This window comes from Pseudopodoces humilis, chromosome 11 (assembly GCF_049639895.1).
Source record: "Pseudopodoces humilis isolate 2021_Gansu_Grassland_sample_001 chromosome 11, ASM4963989v1, whole genome shotgun sequence".
In the NCBI taxonomy this organism is placed as follows: domain Eukaryota; kingdom Metazoa; phylum Chordata; class Aves; order Passeriformes; family Paridae; genus Pseudopodoces; species Pseudopodoces humilis.
Window position 1 is genome coordinate 1,756,954 of NC_142210.1, and position 20,836 is coordinate 1,777,789.

Genomic DNA, 20,836 nt, shown 5'->3' on the forward strand with positions numbered 1-20,836 from the left:
CTGAGCAGAAGCTTGTGAGCCTTTGGCTTTCTCCTGGAAGTCTTTTGAGGCGTAGCTAGAAGAGGTATTGCACTGTCTAGGGAAGCTGGTTGTATCTTCAGCACTTTCACTGACTGAAATGTACATGGGAAAAACTGTAAAGCAATGCTCTCTTAACATTCAATGCTATCACCTTTTCCTCTGATTTATGTGAGATGACAGAGTGAAACTAAGGTGAAACTTAACAGGGCACCGTGTGAATACTGCAGAAAGGGTTCTTCAAAGCATGGCATCTACATCAAAGTGGATCAAACCTCTGTGTGTTTCATAGGGAATGCAGCTGGGCCACAGCTCTGAGTGTGCCTTCAAGCTGCCCTTGCTGGGGGCTGTGCCTGGGGAAAAGCTCCAGGAGTAAGGAATTGACTGCTGCTGGCACTGAATGCATCCCCAATGCCTTGCTTGGTGCTCAGTGTGCCCTGCTGTCATGGAGTGACAAATTGTACTATAAGGCTGACAACCCAAGGGTTGTATTTTACAACAACAACAACAGAAAATATGGGAGAGAACCAATAGCCAAAATACATTTTAATTTATTAAATTAAATCCAGTCCATTTGATAAAATACAAGCTTACTATATTACCGATTTGTTTAAACCTGGGTCATATTTTTAAGAAATACAGTCAATTAAGAAGAGATAATAGACAATTTCCTTTTTACTTTTTTCCCCCTTGCTGTTAATAAAGTCCAGGATTGAAATGAACTTAAATTGTTTGAACAAAACTGCTAAAAACGTTATAAAGAGATTAAACAAGCAGATTGAATTCTTAGAAACATCTAACATGCAAAACTTTTAGCACAGTTTGAATGCTTCAATGAATTTCCTGAAAAATGAATTTCCTGAAAAATTATTTTGGCAAGCACTGGGATTACTGCAGGTTTCTCCAAGGATGAGTGTGGGAAGATCCATCCCTTGTCCCAGCCAAATGCAGATTACTGCAGGTGTTCCCTGTTCTGGTGGTTGTGCTCAGTCCCACTACAGTGAACACCATTAAATTCTCACATAATGCAGTGAGAAGATGCTGTCTGCATGTATTGCAAGTACAATTCACATGCCAACAGCTCAAAAATTGTTCTTATGGGAATTATCAGCAATGCATATGTTTCCTGCAGAATCCCTGAAGTTCATTAAATTTGCTTTAGACTTCAATTAGTAAGAAGTTCAAGAAAAAGTCCTCCTGTGTTGAAAGTCTGTTTCATTACAGATGAATGAATATCTGATCACTGTTAAAGTCTGAGGATAGTTTCCCTTTGTTCTGGACAACACACATGTGTTGCAAACACAAAGTAAGAGTTTTTCAATTTTTTTTTTCCAAAATAATTAGTAAATCCATTAAATAAGCAGTAGACTAATTATATTGCATAAGTTATCGAAATAGAAATTGTAAAGTCTCAATGAACAAAGGCTAAAAAAATGTTTTCTTAAAACACATGTACCTCAGCAAAAGTTAAATATGCAGCAGTCTAAAAAAATCAGCTTCAGAACAATGACATTTGAAACGGCCTATCTTAAAAATGACAGATGGCTTACATTCTACATTACATTTTTCTTTAAGAAGAATTTCTAAGTAACATTCGCTTGTGGTTGTTCCTAGCATTAGCATTACCAATATACAGGCGATAATTTAGGAATTTCAAGGCAATATTTTCCACCTTGCATATGCAAAGAGTTAACATTTATTAAAAGTATAAGCATATCCTTTTCATTAAAGGATCACAAATTGCTTTAGGTAAAATCCATGTACAATATTTACAGTCACCCTAACAGCTGTACAAATTATGTAAGTATCCTAGATCCTCTGGAGGAGTCTGGTGGGTGCCTGGCTGTATCCATGCACTCTTCTCCAAACCAGTTTGGTGCACTGCTGTCAGGGCTGTCTCCTGGAGTGGTCCTCTCTTGCTCCTGCATCTGCTCTCCAATTTTGGTAATATCCAGCTTCCCAGCCTTAAAGGCCCAAGACACTGCATGTGCCAGATTTATTTTAGAGTTCAATGACATTGGCTTCCTCCAGCTTCTAAAACAACTCTGGAAGTTCAGACCAGCCCCTTCAAAGCTCTACTTTCTGGTGATGCCATTTGAGGTCCTACTCCCAAAACCCCTCAAGAATGTCAGAAGTCAGCCAAACTACTCCCTGTCTTTCAGCAGCCTACTTAGAGGGTGTTGCTAAATAAAACTGGTTTGGGTTTTAATTATCCATCCTGCTTGCAATTGTTTTCCCTCCTACCCTGTGTATTTCTGAGTAGGGATGTTGCCTGCAATCCTGCCTTTGCTGCCCAAAGTCAATCTCCTAATGTGACGCCAGCTGGCATAGTAATGAACCTGCTCCTGTGAAAAACTAGGTCACTCCTCGCAGCGTGTTTGCCAGTTCTGAACCAAGCGCTTTGCGGTTTGTTGTGTTAACAGAAAGTGTGTGTGCACATCATTAATCACTGGAGCTGCTTTTGATAACACCGGTTCTTTGATCTTAACACTCCTCATGAAAGTTGCATAGTGATACATCTTAACAGAAACTCTGCATTTAAGCTGTCTGGGTGTGAGGAGGGTCCAGGTTCACACGTTGAGGATCCGCGATGGCGCCTGGAAAACAGCAGAAGGGTTGGGGGAGAATCTGGTCTTCACCTCTGGGATCTAGTGGGGTGAGGAAGGGAGAAAAGCATTAGTGTTACACAGGATACAACTGTCTAGAGAGTTTAAGGGTCCTGGGGTGTTGTGAGGATCTACATGCTCTCCTTGTAACCACTACCCAGGTGTTAGCCCCTGGCTGGGCATCAATGAGACTGGCCTTGCTGTACAGGGGGATTCAAGGGCAGGTGTGATGCTGGGCCAGTGAGGAGGGGTGTGGTTGTAACCCAGCCCTTGGACCTTGAGGTGTGTGGTGTGATGGGGATAACCATGCCTGGGCAGGCCTTGGCTGGACCCAGCCTCTGCAAGATGAAGAGCTGTCTCTTCACAAAGCCCTGCTGGCAAACACTCTATGAGCATCACAACAAATTCACAGCTGGATGGGTGCTGGATTTAAGTGAGAGGAATTACAGTGGTGTGCATCTTGTCCTTAAGCTTTTGGGGAGTGCCATCCAGGCTCCACTAAAATGTTCCATTACGGGCCACAGTCTGTGTCTGCTGTGAATAGAGGTGCAGACCTGGAGAACCCAAAGGAGAAAAATTGGTTACTGGACCTTCCAGGCTGGTTAAACTGCAAGGACTTGGATAAGGATGTAAACTTCTTACACCTGGAGGAAAGGCAGAGATAACAATGGTTGCTTTCTCTGATGTCTGTGGAATCAGAATTTCATGCAATATGTAGCTCCTGTAGTTGTACTGAAGCATGAAGGACACCTGGATGCTTCTGTCATCCCTAATGTTGAAAACTCAAATGATTTTATATAGGACTGGCCATAGATGTGCATCCAGCCCAGGAGTCAGGGTGAGTCTGGCCATAAAACATGAAAGGGTCAAAAGCTTTGCTGGGTATGCTGATGGCACCATCCAAGCAGAGAAAAGAGCACAAAACTGCAGGCAAAGAGTGTACAGGGAAACAGGGAAAGCTATTGATCTCTGGTTGATGTTTCATTGTTCTGATTTTTCCATTCCTCTGGGGATGCATCTGACACACTAAGGAACAAGTGAGATGTCACAAACAGCATATACACAGCTCAGTGGCTGGGGAGAAGCAGCAGCCTGAGTCCTACCTGTAGCTGTCAGGACATACCATAAACCAAATTCCCACATGTCTGGCAAAGTCCGGGGCTTCAGGTAAGAGTGAAAGTCCTATTGGCCAGGTGTGAACCAGGGAGTCTGACTTCTCTTTGGACTGGTGGCTTTTTGGAACTGTCTTCATTCCTGACTACACCTTTGCCAAGCTGTCTGTTAGAGAGACTGTGATGGTGCCCTGGGGCCGCAGGACACGGGACCTATGCTTGCATCGTTCAGAGTGCAGTGTTCTTGGTAGCATGTGTTTGTGTCTAGGATTCTAGTCTTCTCTTTCCCTTCCTCAACAAATGAGATAGGGACCTTCAGGGGTTTATCGTGGACCCCCTTTGCATCCAATCTGGCAAACTGGAAAACACTGTATTTTGAATCCTTAGGGTCAAAATGCAAAATTAAATCAACAAGGGTCAAATACAAGGTTTAAGGGTTAAATGCAAGGTCTATCATCATTGCTGCACCTCAATAAATAGCCCAGACTATTCAGAGCAAGGAAGAAGTTTTGGTGAGGTTTGCAAATTCTGTTTTGCCTGAGGTCACTGTCCCACTTTCAGCAGAACTGGCTATACCCATCGTGAGCCTTGTTGCAGCAGTGTGCCAGCAGTCCTCTGCGGAGGAGGCACTTGACTGTCTGCTGATTAAACACTTCTTCCTTGTCTCCTCCAAGGCAAAGATTTACTTTTCACACGTGGCCCTGGAGTAGCTGCTGTTACCTCTACTGGCACAGCACACTGCGGCTGGGGAGTTCAGCCCCAGCCCTGGCTCTGCGTTCTGAGTCATTCAGTGCAGCCTGTGAACAATTCCTGTGGCTGGCTGGGAGATGCTGTTCTCTTTGGTGGTCTAATGTAAAAAGCAGCTAAAACACAGCCTTGTCAGTGTGCACTTTCCTTTATTCTGGGGTTGGGAAGTAGGGGGGCCCTGTCAGGGAAGCACAGAGTGTTTCCTTATGGGATTTTCAGTAGCACATGCATTTCACATCAAGAAAATTATCTTTGCTGGTATAGAGAAACTCACAGAAAAAAAATGTAGAAACTCACAGGAAAATCCCAAGGAAGTCTCAGAGCTGTGCAGCTTGTCTGTTCATCACAGCCATGTCCTCCTTGGCATTCATAGTGGGAGCAGCTTCTGCCCACACCAGCAAGGGAGAGTTTTGTGCTGTCTGGGCAGGTGCTGCTCACTAGGCAGTGATCTGCAAAGGTTCCCAAGCAAACACCTGTGCCCAGAGGCTGACTCACTCTGCAGCCCTAGTGCTAGTCCACACTGACTGCTCCAAGCTAGTGCAGAAGGTGTTAATGACACCTTTCACACATAGATGTGGTGACACACACCTTGTACATAAAGTATCCAACTGAGGGAATCATAAATCTTGAACTTTCTGTTATGCAGTTTAAAATTTTTGTTTTGGGTTGAATTCTGATCAGTTACAGTATGACATTGTCTAGCATGCCTTTCTGAAGGCAAGGGATGGCCACATTACCTAATGGGCAGTGACAAAACAGTTGTCAGTGAGGATGTGGCTTTATGCACTACAGCAATCAAATATGAGGATTTCCTGATGGGTACTTTGGGAACTATTCACACTGACTTTAGGACTTTTAAAAACTGCTAATTACCTTAAAGTCTGCCTTGTAGCTTGTCTCTTGAACAAAATGGTCTTCTGGGATAATGAAGCCTTGTTTTGACTTTATAGGCTTGGATGGTTTTGCTCCAGTCCATGGACGATACTCTTGTCTGAAATGAGATTGTCAAGACAGAAGAATTTGTAAAAGACAACATTTTCACAGGGCACTTCTGCTCAGAGCAGTTGCAAAGCCAGAAGGCAAGGTGGGATACAATCAAGGTTAAACTTGTCTGAGGCATACCGAGCATGAAAGAACTGAGCCTAGCAGCCTGTTTCTCTCAGAAAGCCCAGACTGAAAGATGGAACAGGGCACAGACTGGGCTAGCCGGATTCCCTGATTTAACTCTTCTTTTTTTCCTACAAAATGTGCTCTCCTGGAGGTCACTGATGCTTCCCTCCTGGATAAGAAGTCAGTGTAACTTTTTGCATGCTCACCCACTGACCACTTACAATGTAAGTGTAACGCTGTTTGGTACGTTGGCCACTTACACTGTAAGACACCTTGGTCTGGTGTTTGGCCCTCACATATGCGGAGAGCCTGCTGATGTTGCCATACCTGGCTGTGGCTCTCTCAGCAGCAGGCCAGTGTGTGCTGTGCTGCACAGCTGTGGCAGCTCAGTCTGAAATGCATCCAAAGGGAGACACCGTCTCAGCTGGCAGATGCTTACGCTGATGATTTTCTTTCACATGGGGGAAAGTGCTTTAAATCTGCATGATGATGCCTGAGAAGGCATTGCTGCTTCAAGAATAAGTCAGCCAAGGGTCATCTGAGAAATGGGAGCAGAGACTGCACTGAGAAAGGGGCAGCACCCTTTGAGAGCACTGAAGTACAGCATTGCAGGGTCTGCTCTGCTGCCAGTTCCCTTCTGCAACTTTCCCTCTGCTTCTCTGCACCCCATGTCACAAACAGGCCTCAGTAATGCCCTTGCCATTACGACTTTCTGGATGCTGCAGTAGCAGCCAACTGAGCTGTCTTGTTGCTCAGAGGAAGACAGAAGTCTGCTCTGTTTGTGTGTGTATCTCTGGCAACCAATTCAGGCAGCTTCTGTAGCAAAAGGAGAGGTGACTAACCGAGATGTGACAATCTTATTTTCATACCCCGGCATGGTTCAATAACCGCATTTTACTACCTGCTTATGCACAGGATCAAGGGGTAAGACTGAGGCTTGTTTTAATGTGTCAAGCAAATCTTTGACCACATCCTTTCTGAGTTTCATTTTCCCAAGCATGCTATTTGCTGTATTTATAATAGCTGCAATTTCCTCTTTTAAATAGATATCTAACTTAAAGTGCATGAGTGTGGAGTATTATTTTAGAATGCATGGTTTGGAATTGATCCTTTTAGTATATTATAGATAATGTCCTATGGAAGAACTTCCTGTTGTTGGAAAGCAAAGCCAGGCCCCTGTCAGAGCTGTCTATGTGCATTGCAAATCTTGTTTATAATTAGTTTGTTCTTGCTGTCCTGAGCTGTCACCTTCTGCCTTCTCTGTACCATGCTGTTTGGGCCTGCTCAGGCAGCAGGTGAGTGCCCATGCAGCTCCCCTGGTTCCTGCTCCCTTCCTGTAACACCTCAGGATAAGGCAGCACTTTTGAAGAAAGGTGATTTTGGCCAAGTGATGCCCCAAGAAGGCAACCTTTCAGCAGGGAATCCCAGATGTGAATGAAAGCAGAGTTAAATCTGACCTCTGTTCTGCTGCACAGCCAGAGGGAGGACACAGCTACTGGGCAAAATACCAGCAAAATGGTACAAAACCATCAGTTACATCCCCGCAGTTTCTAGGAACTGGAACCTGCTGCTCCACATAAAGGCTGATTTCCTCAAGAATGCTGGTGGCATTGATTCCTAACCATTCATCCTTGTGCTGACTGGTCTCCCCACTGCAATGGAGTGTGTCTACAGCTTTCAATGAATGACTGTGCTGCCTGCCTGTGCAGCCAACTCTGTCTCAATGCTTTATAGCAGATCATTTGCTGATTTGGCAGGCCCCCAAACACAGTCCTTTTGGATCACAAGACCCTCATTTTGGCTGGAAGTCAAAAATTCTCATCTCAGCCTGGATAGTCAAAACTATTTTTGAGGCACCTACATGCACTGAGGAAATGCTCCCCACAGAATCAGAAACATAAGAGCAGATACAGTCATGGCCCACACCACAGCAACATTTCTGATTTGGAACTGGGATTTTGCTCTGGGAGAACCCAGAACTCCGAGCAAAACTGAAGGGCAGAGCAAAACAGAGACAACTTAGCTTAACTCCTTTTGGGAGCTGAGATACTTAAACCAAGAAAGGAATATTATAACCTTTGGTTGAGAAAGTGTGGCTAACTAAATTTGCTCTGCCTCTAAGCTTGCATGACACATGTTCCCATCCCCAGCTGCATAGCCAAGAGTCAGAAGGAACATGAGCCCAAATATCAGTCTGGTGACTTGACTAGAAATCAGTCTTGGTGTCATGAGTGGAGTCAATCTCATCAAGGCCTGGGGAAGAGGAATTACCTTCTTTTTAATGTTACTTAGTTTAAGATGTCAAGTGACAAGATTAGTGACTATCTTCCCCTTTGTATGCTGTGTAGTGTGACATCCAGCTGCTGCTGTGGATGAACATGCAAGACTGACTGTTGCTGCTCAAGATAGTAATCTTCATCCTTCCCACTGCACCCCTCTCTTCCTCCCCTTGTTCCTGGACAGCAGCAGCTCTCATGTTCCTTTGGGGCTGTAAGGACCTGCAGTGGAGGGACAGTAATCTCCCAGGCCCAGAACTCGGTGACCAGGCTCTCTTTTGGTTCTGTTTGTCCTCCACTCTTACAACCTAGAGATTTTTGATCTCCATAAATACAAATGACCCAGTGGTACTTGAAGTACTAAACCACTGGAGTTGTGAAAAAGAAAGACCTCCTGAGTAGCACACAGGCTTTAAAACACTAGGGAACAAAAGGGAAGGGCTGCTTTTTGTGTACTGCTGTTTCTTTACCTCTAACTCACTCTAGGATGAATTAAGAAGCAGCTTCTTGCATGTGGGTTGCCCCAGTGCTTTAATCATACAAATCACTGCTCTTTCAGCTGTTTCTGTGCTCTTTCTCAAAATTAGTTAATAGAGCCTGAGAAAAGGCATTTCTTTTGTAATGTGTGGGGATGTGTCTGCAGGGGAAGGTTTGAATCAGCACAGTGTGGAAAAGGAGGCTTGTGGCCTGCTGGGACAGTTTACCTCCTGTGGTGACGAGAGATGGAGCAAGTGGGAGTACAAATAATGTATAGGCTAGAAACAAAAAAAACCCAAAACCACTGGATTGTTAATTACCATGGTGTTGTGATGAAGCCCAGCATTGATGAGAGCTGTTTCACTGAGCTGGTGTTTATGTGCCACCTCCTCCCCTGGGTGAGCAGGACTGCCTGTACCAGGCTCTCAAACAGCTGAGACTGGAGACCAGGCAGAGAAATGTCCCCACCATCATTCATCATGTGGCCTCACAGACTTCAGGGCATGATTTGGGAATGGTGGATTTGGGATTGGTCTTTCTGTTCTTTCCAAACACAGTGTCTGCTGCTGCAGCTCAAGCTGCTGGATACTATGAACTACATGATGACCAGCTATGTGCCTCCAGCTCTTCCCCCATTTCATGTGCTCTGCTAATGTTTTCTGCTCTGCAAAGCAGAGAAAGCTGTCTGCAAAATCCGTTTTATTTCACTGACCTAGGGAAATTCTAGCCTAGAAGGCTTTTTAATTTCATCAAGGTGGAGGGCACTTCTGTTAGGCACAGGGAGGCACAGTGGGAATCCCAGCAGGGCTGTTTGCAGTGCTGGGGCTGCTGTTTCCATACAGATTTATCTTCAGCACTGATAGTCATACACCACCAATGCCAGAACAGTTGTCATTTTAGTACCTGATCTTTATGTCAAAATTTGCTTCGCATGATTAATTAGCAGTGGCGGTTCTGAGCCACTGTATAACATTTCTTATTAAAGAATTGGAGAAAAAGGCTCAATCTGTATAGCTGACTGCAACTCAAAGCTGTGCTGCCTGACCTAGTCTGTGTCTATTCTTCTGCCCTCTTCCTTCTCATACCCAGCACACTAGTGAGAATTAAACAGGATAATAAACATTCTTCCAAATTTCCCTTCAGAAAGAAATTTGTGTACACAGCTTGGGCTGCCTATTATTTTCCAAAAGAAAATACAAACTACTCTAGATGTCCCTTGGGGAAGCCAAACTGGTGTGGGAGAGGTTTTGGCAGAAGGTGTGGGGTGTGAAATGTCTCCCTGCTCCTTTGAGCAGGGAGCAAAGTGTTGCAAAGAGCTCCTTTGCAACACAGCTCTTCATAGGCTGCTGTCAGGGCCATGCATTCTGGTTTGTCCAGGCAGAGCTGGGTGGCCAGTCTTGGTGCCCTTCCAAGGACAGGCTAAATCCACCTGCTGGCAAACACCTCCATAGGTCAGGGAGGGTTCTATGATGTCTCCTAGCAAATGGAGGATTGCTAATGTTACGAGTCATGGTCACAGTGAGAGTTCTGCATGACAAAGTCAGGAGCCCTCCTGGATAATGGAGCCACTAAACAGCTTCTCCTCTGAGCTGTGTCACATAGCAGTGGGGTGCCCTTCCAATCCCTGGACACCGAGGCAGATTGTGCCCATTCTCCTATCCAGCCAAAGAGCCCAGCACGAGGACAGAAATGGGGGAAAAGCTGAAGAAGGGGAAAAAATAGAGGGATAGAGAAAAGACGTAGCAGAAAGACAGAGAGACCAGCACACAGGAATTGCAGAGAGGAAAGCAGAAGCCACCTGGATACTTCCTGTCTCAACTCTCACCTCCAGTAAGGTCAGGCAGTACCTGGAACCATTCATAAGTCACAAGAAGGAAGCAACAGCAAAAGACTTGAAAGAAGTCTTGTACTTGAAAGCACAAGACAAAAACCCTAAGACTCAAAGAGTTACCTTAGGGTGAGTTTTAGGGACTTGCCTTGTTCACAGGTAGATGCTTCCCTTTTATCAGAACTATGTGACTGGGGATATGTGGGTAGGTCTGAAGGTCTTGACTTCTGCCATTCACCCATTTTCCATTCTTTCACTCTAACCTAAGGTTGAGTGGACTTTCAAGAAGGAAATTCCTCCTACTTTAAGGAACATCTTTGAATTCCACACTTCAGTTCTACAGTGTACAGACAAGTCATAGTTTGCACTACACCCTCTCTTGAGCCCCTATTCCCAGCCCCACTGTGTCTCTCGTCACACACCTCTGTGCCCCTCCAAGCCCTCTCTGCCACAGCCAGGCTATGCAGTGCACAGTGAGTCCTCTGGATCCATCCCAATGCCTGCGCCAAGCAAGCTTACTTCTTAAATAGCATAAAAATCAGGGGCTTGAGTATTAATTTCCCCAAGCAGCGAGATACTTAAGAATGTAAAGATAACTGTAAGCCTTGATTATAAAAGATTTACTGCTATTATTAAGGATAAGCATGCCTTTAAAGATCTTTCTGGATCAAGGATGGAGCTCCTCATACACAGTACTATTAACCCTGCCGGCTCAGGTGCATGCCCTCATACATTACTGAACACAAGTTCAGGTATTTTCTCTGTTTTCTGCACAGCTGCAGTAAGATGTTTTTCAGTGTGAAGGAGTTGCCACAGTTCACTTTGTTTTTCTACACAGGCACTATTTGAAGGTAGATGAATATACAGGCAGCCAAATAACACTCTCTGAGTGCATCCATGGTTATGGGGAAAAGTGTCAATCACGTTCATTCTACAGTATTCCTTCTGGGGGGAATGTCTGCTTCATGGTCATGGAATGGCATGTGCTGAGTATTTGTGCAAGAAGGTGGGAATTCAGTTTGCTGAGGTACCTTCCACTTACTATTCCCAAAAATTATGAGCAATGGCACAACAGCACATTTTCCCTTAATTACTCCAGGTCCTTATGAGCTTTCCATCAGAAAAATGTGGCTCACGCTGGGTGAGCAGGAAACCCTCATGATCTCAGGGCCCAAGCTTGGTCTTCACTGCTGTGCCTTCTGAGAGCAAGTAAGTTGGGTGCTCTTGACTCTCACACCTGCTCAAAATACCTGTCATGGAAACCCCAGAAGCAGACAGTGAGTGGGCTCTGCTCGGGGCCTGCATTATGCCTGTGTGCAGAAATTTGCAGCCATCTCCCAGCTCCCCAAGTGCCAATACAAGTAAAGCCAATGGGTGGGGGGAAGAGGCAAAACAACTGCTCAGAGCTCTGGTGCAACATTCTCACACATCTGAAGTGTTTTCCAAAAGCTGGCAGGTTACTGAAGGGGAAACTGATGCCTGTAGTGATTTATAGTCTAGGTGAGCCTTAAACAGGGTTCTCCTCCCAGAAACACTGGCCCTGGCAGAGAGGCTGTGCCTTCATCCCTGTTGCCTTCTAACAAGGTAAGAAGATGACATCCAGACAGCCAGCTGGGGATACCTGCTGACAGCACCAGCTTCTCTTATCCTCTGTTGAGGGAGCTAAGTAAAGCACTTCGCTATTTCTAGAATGTCTGCTAAATGCAATCAAGACCTAGTACTACAATTAATTGTGTGCAAAGCCAAAAGTACACAGCACCTGCAACTTACTGCTGAAGGGAGAAGTCACTTCCGTGACACTAAAGGACAAACCCTTGGGAAGGTGCAGAGAGGCCACTCAGCACTTTCTTCTGCCTCCTCCAGCATCAGTAAGGTGTAATCTACTGCAACCCTCTGCAGTCCCTGGGATCTTTTCACAGTTGGAACACATCCCATTTTAGCCTTTCAAGTGCAGCTTGTATCAATTTGCCTTGGCCTGTGTGCCTGAGCTCCCACAATGCAGCCCCATTGGGGTTGACTTAATTTAGACCTGCAAAACTCCAGCCAAAATTCAGAGACTGGAGGGAGAGAGCAGCTGCCCAAAGACCTGGGGACACAGGGCAGCAGTCTGTATGGCACACAGTTGTGCTGTCCTTCTACCTTTTATTCAGTTATTATTTCAAATTACACAAAATCTTTGCTTCCTCAGGAGCACAGATACTCTTCCAACACCCTCTCCACCTTCATCTTTTTTCTGGCCATAGACAGATTCCTCCAGTCTCAGTCACTGATCCCAGAAGTTTATTCTGTTCTGGGAAATGCCAGGTCATGCTAACCAGCTACACTATATAGTTTTGTGTGCAGCTGTTCCCTTCTGAGCTTAAAGCAGAGTGCAGAATGAAGTCTCACAGGAACATTGCACTGATACACAAAAGCACATCAAATGGTGCTGAATGTTACAGGGGTCTCAACACTACACTTGGGTGCTTCACAGAAACAAACACAATAGGCTGTCAGAGTCAAAATTCCTGAATTAAAAAAACCCAAAGAAACTACAAAACCTAAAAAAGTCCCAATACCTTACAGAGTTAAGGAAGAAAACCACTATTGACATTAAAAGCATGGAGTGGACCACTGTCAATGCCAGCTCTTCAGCACTGTCTTGTTCAAGTCAGTCTTGATTTCTCTTTCCCACTAAGCAAACCCAGGCAGCTGCTAAGACCACAAAGTACAGGTGGAGGTTACTGACCAGCAGTGCCCACATTGCAGAAGCCAATCATCCAGGAAGAGCCTCGTGGTGGTGTGCCTGACCCAGCTGTGTACAGAACCTGCTGGAGCACCCAGAGCACAAAGGACTCAAATGACCCATTTCATGGGAGAGTGGACACAGCTCCCCATGCAGAGAACCCAGGCCTCAGGGCTGCCCTACCTCCTCACTGGGCTGACCCACAAGGAAGGGCTGAAACTGCTGCAAGCAGAAAAGAGGGAATCTCCCTGATGTTCTCCCTAGCAAGGCAGTGAGACTGTCTTACAAAAAACATGCACTATCATACCTTTGCTCCTCTCTACCATCTGCTGCAGTGGTCTCTGTAGGACACTCCCTTTTTCCAACTCCCCCAAAGATAAAATGAGGTTCACCATCCTCCTCCTCAGGACACAATGGGCCTTGGTAAGAGCAACCCCCTTGCCCTGCCTCTACCACAGGTGATCTGAACTTCCCTGCTGTCCCCTCTCACTTCTGGGGGACTACAGTCTACAAGAAGCAGGGCAGATCCCTGTTGCCAGAGCACAGTGGGGAGGTGTATGGCCAAGGGACAGTTTAATAAACAAGGAAGGTGTTTATGGTCTTTGATACAGAGGAAGATGAAGAATATCAACCCTTAATGCTGCTGTTTGGCTACTACCTGAATACTGGGCAAATGACTGCAGACTACAGTGCTGCCTTTGGAAAATAAGGTGAGAGGAGAAGAGTGAACTGTAGTGGTTTTCATGGAAATGTCCTTGTGGGTTGTGAGTGCTCAGCTTACCAAAGGTGGGAGTGCTGTGATCACCCCTTCCTTACTTCAGACTGCAGGAGTGCCATCACTGAAACTACCAAATACAAACCCAGTACCCCAAGCGTAACCAATAATGAGTGTAATTCTACCAAGAACATGCTTAGTCTTTAAAAAAAAAATAAATCTAAATGAAAACATACTCTTGGAGCTTATGAAGCTATTGTGCTGCTTGTCATGACTTTGTGCTCAGTGGTACGGTGACTTAAATGTGACATTGTACCAGGTGATAATCTATAGAAACTACAGAAATTACTGGAATAAGGCAAAAGTGGTTTGACTTACATAGATCTGTCTGCATCACAGTTGTTTACTGTGCCTTCAAACAGGTTAAAGGTTTTATATCAGAATTTTTTCTGGTGTGGCTGTCCTGGCTTGTGCCTCCATCCTTGTCATTAACTGATCCTCCTTTCAGCTGTGAGTAGTTCCTCAACTACCTTGAAGTCTTTTTGTAAAATTTGTTTTGGTTTGAATGTTGGTATGTTGCCCCACTCAGTACTTTGTTCTGTGATCTGTAAACTTCTTGTTCTTTGATGATGGTCTGTGATGACAGAGCCTTGTGTAAGGAAAAGTCAGAGGGAAGGAAGGTGAGAAAAGTAACTTGAACAGCTATAGGAAAGCTGTGGCCCTAAAGCAGGCTGATGCAGCCTTCCTCTCGAGTCAGGCTAAAAGGGCAGGGGAGGCTTCAACAAGGTGGAGATGGATGTGTTTCTGAAAGGTGAATCTTGCTAGTCTTGTTCTACACAGGTTTCTCTGAAGTAGTTCCTTGCTGCTTTGAAACTGAAAAGTGCTTTGCCTCAAAACCAATAATTATTCTGTGATTGTCCTGTGAGATGTGGCAAAGGAGAAAATAGCACAAATTCAAGCACTGCAGTTCTCCTTTCAGAGTCTGCATGTTAACTGCACATAGAGCAGGACAGCTGCCTGTGCAGGAGGAGTGGGATAAGCAATACTGTTGTGCAGGCTGGTAATCCTCCCCAGGGCCCCCAGTTTGTCCTAAAAGCACTGTGATAAATAATCTAATGAATTGCAGTGATGAAGAGAAACATCTCCTAGGTAGATAATAATAGGTAGTAAGTGCCTAAATACTTGTGAATCAGTTAGAATAAAAATAATTACTCTATTAGTATACATCATAGGTATATTAAAACCTGCCGAACATCATTATGAGGGAGCATGTGGTAACAACATGAAACTGATACAATATTCAACAGCAGCATTGTAGGAGCTGAAATCCCTCTCCTCCCATGGAGGATGTCAATAAGAACAAAAGTTGGATTTAGGTGCATCCTACCTGACTGCTTGTTGCAGAAAATAAGCATCTGTAATCGGTTATACTGTTCAGAGGGAAAGGAAGAGATCAATAAGATAAGTCAATTTTTAAATGCTCTGAAACAAGTGGTTTGTGACAATTTTTTCCATTGCCCATTAGATGACATAGGGGATATATCCTGCAAATGTCTTCTTGTCTGACTAATCTTTTAAGGCTGTCATTTGGCTCGCCTTGAATGTCGCATTCCAGGAGTTTTAAAGGGAAAAGGATGATGGCACTAAGGGATGCGGCTGTTGGGCACGGAGGGGACGCGGACAGCTCCGGCTGTCGGAGGTGCGGTGTCTCCCGGCAGCGGGGGGGATAAAACGCTGCTGCGCCAGGGATGGCATCATGGATCCCACCCCGGCGTGCTCCCTCCTCTCCCTGGGCGCGGGGCGGGCAGCGGCGCGCACTGAGGCCGGCTCCGCTGCCCCGGCACGCAGAGGGGCCGCCGGGGCCAGGCACCCGCCCGGGGCACAAGAGACGCTTTTAAGGACCGTACTTCTAAAAGCAAAGACGGCTTCGGCGAGAGGCTGAGCCCGCCGGCGAGCCGGCAGCCCCCGTAACCCCTCCCCTCGGTGGCGGCTCCCCCGCACCGCGGTCGCCCGCCGGCATCCCCGCCCCGCGCTGCGGAGGAGCGTCCCCCGCCCGCGGCAGGAGCAACCCCGGCTAGGGGCGGAGCGGGGGGGTCGCCGGGCCCGGTTACCTGTAGGAGGTGGTGTGGCCGCCGTCCGCCTGCGAGCGCGGCCGGAGCTGCTCGGGGCCGTCGACCGCCGGTCTCCCGCCGCCGCCGGGCAGGGCGCAGGCGGCGCGTCCCGGGGCGGGCTGGGGGGCGGCCCCGTCCCTCCCGCCGCCGCCGCTACTGGCGCTGACCCAGGGGAAGTCGTCCCTCCTCGGGAGGGGCCACGCTCTGAAGTCCCGCCGGTACTGAGTCTCCGCCGCGAAGGGCTCTTCGGCGGCGGGCGCCCCGCTCCTCCCGCGGCCGCCCGGCTCCCGGGCGGCGGGGTCCCGCGGGCGGCGCGCCGGGGCGGGCGGGCGAGCGCTGCCCCGCGGAGGGGCCCCGCTGCGCTGGGGCGGCCCGTCCTCCTGCTCCTCGATGTCCGAGTAGTTGTGGATGGTGAGCGGCACGGACAGGTCGGACTTGTCCAGCTGGCTCCAGAAGCGAGCCAAGCAGCACACCCGGCTGATGCAGGGCCAGGCCATGGCCACGGCCGCAGCCCCCGCCTCGCCCGCAGCGGCGCCCGCGGCTCCGGCGCCCGCAGCCGGCCGCGCTCCCGGCTTCAGCCCTCATCGGCGGCAGCCCCTCCTCCCGCCGCCCCCTTCCCCGGTAACGACACCCCCTCGCCGGGATTACGGCCCGCACACGTGACCCGGCTGCCGGCGGGAGCCCCGTGCAGCTGCGGGGGCTGGCGGCGGTGCGGAGCGTGGGGAGCGCGGCCGGGACTGGACCCTGCCGGGCTGCGCCCCGCGTCTGCCTCCCGGCGGGGACCGCCTCTGCCTGCGCTTCTTCGGTGTCTGGCGGTGCTTTCGGAGCCGCTCTGTGCCCGGGAGCGCCCAGTGACGGGCACCGGCCAGGCGTGGAACGCTGCTCCGTGCTAGCTGAGTGGTGCTGCTCAATTATACCTTCAGGCAGCCGTAAACACTTAGGATTAGAGAAAGCGTTTGTATGCGAAACCTGGCGCTTTTAAAATAAGTGATCTGGGTGAGAAACAACAGCCTTGCGATGTTGGTTTCCAAGAGCTGCGTAAAAATCCCCACCTCTCATAATCCCCCTCCATTTACATTAACAGTTTAACCAATTCACTTTTAAAATACTATCTATTGACCAAAATCCAAGCATCTATTTATGTATCTTAATATCAGACCTGCATCCTTTACTGTTTGCTGGAGACTGCAAATTACATCTTTCCTTTTGTACATTCAGGTTCAAAACCAAACATCCCTGGCACAAAACATTGAAACTCACAGAACTACGTCGGGAATAAAACCAGGCTTTTGAAATTGGACATTTTATGGACTGTAGCCACTTATTACATAATGCTCCTCCACAATTCCCCATTCAGTGGGTTATTACCAAAGCTGGAATCTCCCAAAGGGTCACCAAACTGTGAAATGCAAGGCTGTAAAAGTGAAGAATGCAGATAAACTGATATGCCACCTATTGGAGAATCTATTGAAAGGCTAATAGGACAGGCATTTCATTTCAGAATTTAATAATCCAATTACAGGTGGTTATCTGATAAGCAAGGGGTAATGGCTTTACATTGAAAGAGGGCAGGTTTAGATTAAATAATCTTCCTAATGAAGGTGGTGAGGCCCTGGTACAGGTTGCCCAGAGAAGCTGGGGATGCCCCATCCCTGGAAGTGTCCAAGGCCAGGTTGGATGGGACTTGCAGCAACTTGGGATAGTGGAAAGTGCCCATGGCAGTGGAGTAGAAGGAGATGATCTTTTCAACCCGACCCACACCATTCTGTGAAGATTTATTAAGAAATTAGTTATGCAATGGAACTTGAGAAGGTAAGATGTATTGCTGTGTTTCAGCTAAGCAGTTTCTATCCTAGTGTATTAGCACCTCACTTCAGATTTGCAATTGCTCCTGGGGTGAAGGAGAACTAGAAATGTACATATGGACTGGGACAGAACTTCTCCTTGGGTGTTTGGCCTCTCTCTGAAACACAATCATGGGATAAAAAGAAATTCCTTTGCAGATGATCCTGTTGTCCTAAATATCTGATTTAGCACTTGTCCCTGCTGCTAACAGTTTAACTTTCACCATACCTCCTCCTCACATGCTAGCTGGGGCAAGGAGACTCAGAAATGTCAGGTAAAATTTGATCCTAACACAGAACTCTTGTCACAATACTATATAGGCTATTGGATGCTGTGTTTCATTTGTTGTCTGAAAACCCCACAAATGTAATTCTACTTTTAGAAATATTTATGTATTATATATATTATTTAATATATTTAGTATGAAGGAAGACATTTTTTAATTTTCTACTGCTCTCAGTTCAAGAAAACTGCTCTATTCTATGTTGTAATTTTTAAAAATAAATCTTATATGGTAAAGAGAAACAGACTTTACAGCCATGTGAGAAAACAGAACATCTGTTTTATCATGTTATCACTGGCACAGTACAAATGACACTCTGATCCTTGTTCCTAGGCCTGACTTAGCAAAATACATTGGCGAATAAATCGGATGTCTCTGCTCATCCTGTGCCTGACGCTTCCTAGTACTGAGTTCAGCTCTGGCACTGCATGTCTCAGAGCCCACCTACAGCATCAGGGAGTGCTTTGAGCAGCTGCTCATCACAGCTTGTAGGATGAAATTGGCACAAAGGCTAACTCAGACAGGAAAACCAGAAGATGCTGGATGAGATTAAAAAGTTGCCTACATTTAGAAGATTTGTCATGATTAAAAGCTTGGGAGGAGGAGGGGTGGAATACTGCAACACTAAGACAAAAGCCATCAAATCAGAAAGCAAAACAGCTCTTGCTGCCAGGAATGGGGGCTGAAAGCTCAAAGAGTTTTAACACTAAAATTAAATTCCAATAGAGCAGATCACTGAAACAAATTATTCCTTAAACATGGCAAGGGCAAAGCAGACTTAAAAGGATGAAGAATTGTGTCTCTACATGATTAACCATGATTTTATACTTATTGCAATTTTCCTACACAAACACTAGCTGTTGTCTCTGCCAAGTGTCCACATAATCACCACTTTGTATTTTTATTCACAATAATCTCTTTGAAAAGGGAGGGGAAAGTCTTTCCTTGTGGTTGGTTTTGTTTTAGATGATTGGTTCTTTTTGTTGTTTTATTTTTCCCTGGGGTTGGATTTTGGGCTTTTTTTGTCATTCTTCTAATTTGTCAGTCAAAGGTGACTAAATTTTGAGATACTGACACGTGCTGATGCCACACTTTTCAAGAAGGGTATTTACTTGCCAGCAAGGTATCTTATGTACTCTAGTAAGCTGTTGTAACTTCAGGGCATCCCATGTTTGAGTGACTTGAGAACTGGTTTTCCTATTGCAGTTTTAAAGTCATTTTGGACAGAAAAAGTAGTTTGTCTTTCCCAGGCAATGCTGCAGAAAGGCTCAGGTGCAAAATGACATGAAATCCACTGCTTGGTAAAGATTTTTGTACAACCTTACATATGGTACACACCTCTAGGGTCTCTATAAATGAGGAAAATGGAGATACTGAACAGCCTGTAGAAGGGTGAATGCTCTTATGTTTAGTTAATGTGAAGCTTAGGCATCAGTCCCTCAAACCACAGCCACTGGCTGGAAAGCTGGTGACTTCCAAACCTCTGTGGCAGTTCCAGGATTCTTTTTTCAGGTGCTTTGAGTCCTTTCCTGCAGGCCGAAAGGGTGCAGCAACATGCTGCCGGGAGGGCAAATACAGCACAGGTGGGACTTCACTCCCTGCAGACCATACAGGGCCAGGAGGTACTGGTGCTGTGTTGAAGAACTTAATTGCAATTTTGGCTTATCCTACTAGACCTGTAAAATATAATGTTCTTCAGGTTCTATGCAGCATTACTCCCTGCTGCTTTCAGCCAGGATCTCTGAAAAACTCTCAGCAAATAATATAATTGTTGAAGGGACTAAGTAAGTTGTTGAAGGGACAAGAGGTAACACAAAGAAGAGAAATGGGGAGAAAAAAGGAATGAACACAATAGATGTAAACCCAGCATGTGAAGTAGTCTGAGGTATGGATTTTCAGGTTCTCTGGCATGAAATGCTCCCTGAGGACAAGCCTGTTCAGTGGCCATCATCTGCTGCTGCTGCTGCTGGCTTCTCCCTGGCTGTGCTGTGCTCTCGCTGCATGTTCGGCTGCCCTCTCTCTGCTGCAGGCAGGGCTGCACTGTGGCTGAAGCTCTGGGAACTGGCATGCTTGGCCGGAATACCACAGCACAGAGCAAAAAAGGGGAGTAAGGGATAGACTGGAAACTGAAAGCCAGGAAACTTTAGGAGCAGAGCAAAGGAATATTAGATCCTCCAGCTCCTTCATTTTTAAGTGTTTATGGCGACAGGCACATGAAGGTTACAAATCCTCAAGTGCCTCATTTTTCCAATGAAGAAAAAAAACTGAACAAGCACTGGCCTGGGACAGGGAGTTTACACCAATTTTGTACTCCATCATTTATTAAAACTAATGCATTTTTTACTCCTTTTCCCCACAGAAAATATATTTTATGTGAGGCGCTGCTGTAAAATAAAAACACCCACAAGTTGCTTCTTACAAATGCAACCTGTTCTTTGGCAGGTCAGTCCATTGGAAGGACAAACTCAGCTGACAGGAAAGAGTTAAGGGCTTGAACCCACCAGCTTGTGTCTGGGCAGATTCCTCAGCCTTTTGCAATGGGTTCAATATCATCCTTGTACAACAGGCACAGAGTAGCAGTACACCCCAAATCCAGTTATTACTTGTGAAAGAGGAACATTGGTCATGGTACTACCCTCAGGTTTACTTTAGTAGTTACTTTTGGTGACAGTGTTGCTGATCTCAGATTTTACTGAATCTGCTTCTTTTCTAAAACTGGCAGATTCTGAAGCAGATGTTACAGGTTTAAAATGCTTAGAAAAACCTTAAAGGAAACTAACAATACAGCACAGCTTAAAGAACACCCTTCCACCCCACCCCCAAATCAGTGTAGTGAAAGAAAACAGAAAGCAGTGTAACTCACAATAGAATATCAAAAACCACAGTATGTCATTCTTCCCCTGCACGTAATTATGAAAAGGATGTATCATTGTAGTAAAATCTAACAAGATCTGAAAGCTTGTTGGAACTCAACAGAAATGAA

The 20,836-nt window shown here is 46.2% G+C and overlaps 1 protein-coding gene across 1 annotated transcript; it reads right to left on the reverse strand.

The window, feature by feature from the left end:
• Window positions 1-549: 549 nt before the first annotated feature.
• MAP6D1 (MAP6 domain containing 1) lies at window positions 550-16,222 on the reverse strand. The gene is made up of 3 exons (XM_088061044.1): window positions 15,726-16,222; window positions 5,357-5,474; window positions 550-2,666 (listed from the first exon to the last, which is right to left on the reverse strand). Exons 1-3 carry the CDS (start codon window positions 16,220-16,222, stop codon window positions 2,589-2,591), a joined length of 693 nt encoding a protein of 230 aa, XP_087917170.1. The 3' UTR covers window positions 550-2,588.
• Between the last annotated feature and the right edge of the window lie 4,614 nt (window positions 16,223-20,836).

What these genes read in the sequence shown, in the direction of transcription:
- MAP6D1 (XM_088061044.1), bottom strand. Translation starts at nt 16,222, where the DNA reads ATGGCCTGGCCCTGCATCAGCCGGGTGTGCTGCTTGGCTCGCTTCTGG. An exon ending in GGCCACACCACCTCCTACAG is followed by an intron (nt 5,475 to 15,725) that starts GTAACCGGGCCC and finishes ATCTCATTTCAG; the next exon opens with ACAAGAGTATCGTCCATGGA. An exon ending in GCTACAAGGCAGACTTTAAG is followed by an intron (nt 2,667 to 5,356) that starts GTAATTAGCAGT and finishes TCACCCCACTAG; the next exon opens with ATCCCAGAGGTGAAGACCAG.